The sequence below is a fragment of the Garra rufa genome, chromosome 8 (genome assembly GCF_049309525.1).
Source record: "Garra rufa chromosome 8, GarRuf1.0, whole genome shotgun sequence".
Taxonomy (NCBI): Eukaryota; Metazoa; Chordata; class Actinopteri; order Cypriniformes; family Cyprinidae; genus Garra; species Garra rufa.
In genome coordinates, this window is record NC_133368.1 from 14,835,754 (window position 1) to 14,843,857 (window position 8,104).

Below are 8,104 nucleotides of genomic sequence, written 5' to 3' on the forward strand. Positions count from 1 at the left end.
AATAAAGAAAGACATGAACAGCTTGGATGACTAGGGGGTGAGTGCATTATCCTTAAATTTGTGTTCTGAAATTGAATTACTCCTTTAAGGATGCGTTGCATTTTTCCCTATTCAAAACGAGTGACACGTTTGGGGTATTCTATAGTCTTTGATATCCCATAGAAGTGAAAAGGCTGTGCCGTAAAATTAACCGCATCAGTCGCAAAATCATTCCTGATGTCTACAATTCACTCTAAAATCAAGTGCCAAATGATCGGACAGGCAGTCAGCCAATACTGTGGGGAGCTGTTTCAACACATAGCACGACTTTCATTCAAGGAAAACACATTCGAGTCGAGAGTCTCCTCCTCCGGATTCCGCAACGTTACGCATTTTTCGTAACATTGGGGTTTCCCCTGTGGGAGGGGCTCTGGCGCAGCACGTTCGAAAGGCGGGGCTTAGTCAGTATAGTGGAATTCTATTGGCCATTGTTTTTGCCAATCGACGTCGAAGCGGCACACGGATAGCAATAATGGCCGATTCTCAGTAAGACGCTGTTACATTTTGATATTCAAGCGTTTCTTCTACGCAAACACACGTATATTTAACAACTGTTGTATTTAAACACGTACGTGTTTGTTTAGTATATCTGCAGGGTTTCCGATGGCGGACTGTTTATTGAATACACATACAGACAGGCAGGATGTATTGTTTGTGGATGTTATAATGGAGGGTCTCCTACTCAGTGGTCCATATCTGCATTATATATTTTGATGTTTTCTTGGCTTGTGTTTGTCTTTGCGCACTGTAGTTTGTGCAGTTAGCATCTTTGTATTGTTACATTATTATTTGGACGAGGTATTAACATATTGTTCTCGTTTCAGTGTCATGACCATGGCTCATCAACGCTGTCAGGAAAAAACACCCATCCAGATTCTGCACGAATATGGCATTAAAATCGGCAGCGCGCCCGTGTACGAGCTCATACAGGCTGATGGAGACACGCACCAGCCTTCCTTCTTGTTCAGTGTAACCATAGGAGAAGTCACATGCAAAGGTCTGATATTTACATACATACTTGTTTATTTATTTAAACACCTCCTAGTAATAGCATAAACAATATATGTGACCCTATACCACAAAACCTGTCATAAGTGTCTTTTTTTTTTTTAAATTGAGACGTATGCATCATTCGAAAGTTGAATAAATAAGCTTTCCATTGATGTATGGTTGTCCAAATGAAGTTCTTAGCAATGCATATTACTAATTTACAAAATATCTTCATGGAACATGATCTTTACTTAATATCCTAATGATTTTTGGCATCAAAGAAAAATTGATCATTTTGACCCATACAATGTATTTAAGGCTATTGCAACAAATGTACCCGTGCTACTTAAGACTGGATTTGTGGTCCAGGCTCACATAGAGTTGGCAATAATTTTTCTAACAGATAATATTTTCTTCTTAAAGGTCAAGGATCCACTAAAAAGGCTGCTAAACATGAAGCTGCAGAAGCCGCCTTGAAGTTACTGAAACGAGACACCCAGCAAAAGTAAAATCCACATAGATAGTGATATGAACTATTATAGATCAGTTACTTGAGTTAACACTTATCCATGTTTTGTTTCCAATCTTTCACAGTGATCAGAGAGATGGTCTCTCTCCTGAAGCCGGTGACGGATCTAATCCTGTAGGAGTACTGCAGGTATCTGCTCACCATTGTGCTATTATTATGTTGGCTTAGGAAAGCTTACTGTTCTTCTTTTTCTGAGATTAAAATGTAAACCTACAGCTTTAAAGGTATAGTTTACCCAAAAATGAAATTTCTGTCATTAATTCATCACCCACATGTCATTCCAAACCTGTAAGATCTTTGTTCATCTTCGCAACACAACCTAAGAAATTTTTGAGGAAATCCGACCACGTTCAAGGCCCAGAAAGGTAGTAAGGACATGATTAAAATAGTCCATGTGACATCAGTGGTTTAACCGTATTGTTATGATTAGGGCTTGGAAAATAAATTGATGAAATGATCGAATCGAGAAATGATTCTGAGAATTTCCGAATACATCACGAAATTTTTTTCAATCAGTTATCTTAGTTGTTAACAGCAGATGTCACATGCTTTAGAAATAGCCATACCTTACAATTCCACTTCCAAACACTTGAACCTAAAGAAAGTTTGAATCGAATTACAATCGAATTCACAGTGAGTTTTACATTGATCTTGCATCATAAAAGCATTCTGAGACTCAGCCGAACGCACAAGCGCTCTTCTTTGTGAGCTTTTGAGTGTGGGGTTAAAAACTAGATTAGTGCACCGTCTGCTGTTAAAAACTAAGCTCAAAATCGATTCCGAGGAGAATTGTTTTATGAATCACGATGCATCGATCTATCATGCTACAAGACTACCTTTTGTACGCAAACAAAATTAACTATATTCAACAATTTATTTTCTTCCATGTCAGTCTTTTTTAATCTAGTTGTTATTATGGCAGGGGTATTTGTTTGTTTTGGGTGTATTTAAATGCTGCTGTGTGTTTTGTCAGGAGCTGGCCATGCAGAGGGTTTGGTGTCTGCCGGAGTATGTGGTGTGTCTGGAGGCAGGGCCTGATCACATGAAGGAGTTCACCATTACCTGTCGTCTAGAAGGACTGGAGGAGTCAGGTGCTGTTAGCTGCTATTCATACTGCTGCTGCACTTTTGAGCGCACAAGTACTGATGCTTTTTGATGTGCTTTTGCTCACCAGGCACCGGCAGCTCCAAAAAGCTGGCCAGACGTGCAGCAGCTGAACGCATGCTGGGGAAGCTGCAGAGTTTGTCCGGATCTCCTGAGATCACGTGGGTTAGTGACATTCATCTGTTCACTTTTGCATTGTGATTCTTTTAGTAAAAATTCTGGAAAGTTTATAATTAGAAGTTTTTGGAAGGCGTAGCTACATGGGATTATAGCACACACAAATATGTCCGAGAGCCTTCAAATAAGTGTAACAGCCTTGGACAAAAAAAGATGAATTTATAATGTTAAATAAGTCGTTTGCGAAAACCTTGTTAGGACATTTTTTACCTAATTTATTGCACTTACAGTGGAGGCCAAAATTATTGTAACACTAGTGTTTTCACCAGCTAAAATGGTTTTAAGTCAGTTATTTCTATCGTTTGATGTAGTGTGTCAGTAGAAAATATTAGTTTACATTTCCAAACATTCATTTTGCCATTAATTGTAATAATCCAGTACGATTTTTGTTTGCACAAGGAGTCTGACAACAGCCAGTGCTCCACACAGATCTGATCTCACCATCGTCCAGTCTGTCTGGAATGACATGAAGAAACAGATCAAACTGAGACAGACTAAATCCAAAATAACTTACAACGTCTCCGAGATGCTTCAAGAAACCCACCTGCAAAGTTTAGGCACTGCTGTAAAATGAGGATGCTGTCGAAAACAATGTTATAGATTAATTGTCTTGATCAATTAACTTCTGTTAACTAAATTAAATCAACATTTGGTGTAACCATCCTTTGCCATTTAAAGTAGCTTTTGCCCTAGGAGCAGTTTTTCAGGTAGCTTTGCAGGTTGGTTTCTTGAAGCATCTTGGAGACGTTGCCACAGTTGTTCTGGATTTAGTCTGTCTCAGTTTGTTCTGTTTCTTCATGTCATTCCAGATGGACTGGATGATTTTGAGATCAGATCTCTGTGTGGAGCACTGGCTGTTGTCAGACTCCTTGTGCAGAAACTGAATTAAAACCATTTTTAGCTGGTGAAAATACTAGTGTTCTAATCATTTTGGCCACCACTGTATTTATGAGCTTTTAATTAAGAATCACACCTAACATTTAAAATTTGTAATCATAAATACACTATATTGCCAAAAGTATTGGGACACCCCCTTCTAAAGAACAGGTTTGACTACTTTAAACATTAACATTTTTACTCCCAAATATTCTTGGGACTTGTGTGTTTTTAATTTTATAGCAACAGTTTGACCCCTTTCTATTCTAACAAGACAATGCCTGTGTATAAGGCAAGGTTCAAAAAGAAATTGATTCAGTCAATGTGGAAGAACTTAACTGGTCTGCATAAAGCCAAGACACCTGTGGAGTGATTTTAAATGCAGACCTTGGGCTAAAAACTCATCACCAAACACCAATGACTTGTACATATGGGTACAGTCATTTTAGATGCTTCCAAAACTGGTGCAACAGGGATGGAAATACAATTTTAAATACATGAATATGTTTCCATCTTTGTTGCCAGTTTTGGAAGTGCCTTTTTCTGTTCTAAAGAAGGGGGTGTCCCAATACTTCTGTCCATAGTGTGTGTACAAGTCATTGGTGTTTTGGTTTTGGCTCAAGGTCTGCATTTAAAGTATTTGTTTAATGGCATCTGAGTAGTGCAAGTGAAGACCAGTCTCACTGATACTGAAGCCAGTCAACATTACAGTGTGAGATTGGTTTTATTTATTAACAAATAACAGAACATTAAACATTTGTTAGCCAACAAATTTGGGGAAAAAATATTTACGTAGCTACTTCAGGAAGTTTAAACACTGCTGATATTAAGTGTAGAAATTGGCATGTTATTTTTCCCAACCTCCAATGTATACACTACTTGTCAAAAGTTTTGAACAGTAAGATTGCTTTTTTTTAACTAAATTCAAGATTTATTTGATCCAAAATACAGCAAAAAGTTAAATTTTTACATTTAAAATAACTGTTTTCTATTTGAAAATATTTTAAAATGTGATTTCAAAGTTGATTTTGATTTGCTGCTTTATTTTTATTATTTTAATTTTTTTTGATGAATATGCATTTATCTAAAATGGGAATCTTATGTAACATTATAAATGCCTTTTTCATCACTTTTGATCAATTGAAAGCATCCGTACTATAAAAAAAGTATTCATTTCTATAACCCCCCCCCCCCCCCCCCCGCCCCAAAAAAAAAAACCTTTGACGTGTAGTGCATTTCACTCATTGTTTAGGTTTGGGATTATTCATCAGCTGAGGCTCTTTGACATTTAAAGGAGAAGTCCGGTGTGATATTGACCTAAAGTGTAATGAATCATGATGCCGAGTGTGAACTTACCTTTCATAGCTCATCTCGGCTTGACGGAAGGAAGGAAACTACAACCTGATAAGTCACGTAAGTACTCGCGTTACTTTTGGACTGGAGTTAGTGCAGACAGTTGGCAATTGCAAGGATGTCGGACGATGAAGCTACTGAGTTTTATGAAGTAGTAGTTTAGTTTCCTTCCTGCTCGTCACTCGACTTATCGTGACTAAATTCAAGATGGCGGCGAACGGTAAATTTCCTGAATGGACTGCCTGTATAAATCTTGTAAATAAACTACCGGTGCTTTTTCAAAGTTCTCAATGTCTCGTTTTAAATGTCAGGGCCCTTGGAAGTCTACCAATGAAGTGTGGCGCTACTTTGTGCCTCGTAAATGGTGTAAAACCGTGATTTATTTACATGGCTAGTCCGATGCCCTATTCACCCTCAAAGACAACCTGTTGTTAGCATCGGCTAACTAACGCCAGATTTCGGAGTGCAGGGGTAAAGCCAAGATGAGCTATGAAAGGTAAGTTCACACTCGGTATCATGATTCATTACACTTTAGGTCAATATCACACTGGACTTCTCCTTTAAAGTACTTATATTTTCTTGAAGTACCCCCCTTCAATTAATTTATTAGTTGTTTATTTTAATGTCATATTTGTATGTTTTAAGTAATTATTATTATATGTTGATCATCTTAACAAAACCCCCATTTGGTAAACCCTGGTTTAGATGGTTATCGTAGTACACAGTTCATGTATCAAGCATAATACATGACTTTATGATGGATGTTCATAGTTTAAGATTTTTAAAATCTAGGCATGGGACAAGGGCAAATAATACACCTTATTTTCACATTTAAGTAGCTAAAGTAAGGTCACATTTAAACTGCATTGGTAAAGTTTTAATGTAACCTTCATGTAACAAAAAGAAAAATAATCCTCTGAAACAAAAGAGCCCAAAGTTGAAGAAAAATGCTCTTAAAACAGAATGACATGTCACCTTGACTCATAAATGATTTGTGCTCTTGTGCCATTGCATCAATATTTCAGCATGAGGAATTGATTTGGAATCAAATCACGGCTGAATGAGTCACCATGAGGTGCTTCCACTCACAAAAACAAAATGAGCAGCTCATGATCGTACTGTGAAAGAGTTAGGATTTAATTCAGATCAGATGTGCTCACATGTCCAGTTTTAACCCATTGTCCACTGTGTTCCTCAGAGCCCTCCTTCTCGTGTGCATGTGGAAAGCTTACGTCAGTCCACTGCGGAGAAGATTTCCCTCCTGAGGAGGACACCACTCAGCATCCCAAACACAGACTACATTCAGATGCTGCTGGAGATCTCACTGGAGCTGGGCTTTCAGGTCACATACATAGACATCGGTTGGTTCTCGTTTCTCAGGTTTTTTTTATTTGTCTCATCAGGGCTGGATATGTTTGATATATATGTGTGTTTTGCAGATGAGCTGACGGTGAACGGCCAGTATCAGTGTTTGGTGGAACTGTCCACCAGACCGGTGACTGTGTGCCACGGTACAGGGATGACCAGCAGTAACGCCCACAACACCGCAGCACATAACGCCCTGCAGTATCTCAAGATGGTAGCTAGTAAACACTAATGGCAGGTCTGGGATTAGTGTGCACATGAATTCTGCACATTCTGATCCCTGAGGAGCGGATGACCTGGGCTTGTTTCACACAGCATACTCAAGCACTGCAACCAATGGACACATTCTGCTGTAAGAGAGCCTACTCTATGCAGAAAATAAATACATTTCTGTGTTAAAACACTGAGTTTATTCTTGGATGTTGCAAAGCACTACATTTACAGCCAAATTTACCGTGAACCTCAAACTGGAGCAAGTCGGATGTACTTGTTTTTGTCTTTGTCACTGCATGAAACCTGACTCAAATACATTTTTTTTTTAATTGCTTACACTTTAAAAGTTGTATCTGAGGCACACTCAGTGAAACCAATCACTCATGTGACGCTGGACCACAAATGTCTTAAGTAGCACAGTTATATTTGTAGCAATAGCCAAAAATACATTGTAATGGGTCAAAATTATCAACAATTTTATGACAAAAATCATTAGGATATTATGTAAAGATCATGTTCCATGAAGATATTTCCTACTGTAAACATAAAAACATAACTTCTGATTCGTAATATGCATTGCTAAGAACTTCCTTTGGACTTGGAACTTTAAAAGCAATTTTCTCAATATTTGGATTTTCAAATGGTTGTATCTCTGCCAATTATTGTCCTAACAAACCATACATCAATGGAATGCTTATTTATTCAGGTAAATCTCTATTTAAACAACATAGACCCTTATGACTTGTTTTGAGGTCCATGGGCACATATACTGAATCTTCAGACCAAATCTGCAAGTAGATTACTTGCTTTATACTGTTTGCCAATCGATAAACAGTTCTCCACAATAGACAAGATGTTTTATTAACAAAGTTCAGGAGGAGCACATTCCGATAATCAACCAATTTAAAACAGGTGGCAAACATACAGATTATAAACACAATAGTAAATATACTGTATATACAGCCAACTTAACTCTGTCCCACAACAGTTTTCCAGCATCTTTTCTCCACCCCAACTCCTCATTCCTAACTATTCAAGGTTGGGATACGGGGAGTTCTCTGTGTTCAGGCTAAATTTAGAGCTTGGAGTCTTCATTTTTATTTAATGACTCATTATAATCAACACAATTCTTTTTAGTATATTAAATCACTGAAACAAATCTTGCAGTGCCAAATACAGACTACGACCATTATAAACATTCATAGAGACCCATAGGCATTGTCTTGTCTATGTGAGAAACTCCATCCACCACGCCTTTATTATAATACATTCTGAAAGCTTAAATAGTTACCTCTTACGATGATTACATATCATGTAGAATTGTATTCCTCCTACATTCATAAGCATCTGAGTTATGCACATTACTTGGTAAACTGATAAAAACCGCCAACGGACCCCCACTGGGCATACATTGTGTGTGTGTATATATACAGGGGTTGGACAATGAAACTGAAACAC

General features: G+C 37.8%; 1 protein-coding gene across 2 annotated transcripts; it reads left to right on the forward strand.

Annotated features, from left to right (window-relative positions):
• The first annotated feature begins 413 nt into the window (after positions 1–413).
• On the forward strand, positions 414–6,834 carry prkra (protein kinase, interferon-inducible double stranded RNA dependent activator). 2 transcript variants are annotated; one of them, XM_073846034.1, is made up of 8 exons: positions 414–525; positions 864–1,036; positions 1,453–1,534; positions 1,624–1,687; positions 2,532–2,649; positions 2,733–2,827; positions 6,267–6,429; positions 6,508–6,834. In XM_073846034.1, exons 1-8 carry the CDS (start codon positions 512–514, stop codon positions 6,663–6,665), a joined length of 867 nt encoding a protein of 288 aa, XP_073702135.1. In that variant the 5' UTR covers positions 414–511; the 3' UTR covers positions 6,666–6,834. The 2 variants fall into 2 exon arrangements, with proteins under 2 accessions (XP_073702135.1, XP_073702136.1); XM_073846035.1 differs by having other exon boundaries at positions 515–607.
• The last annotated feature ends 1,270 nt before the right edge of the window (positions 6,835–8,104 follow it).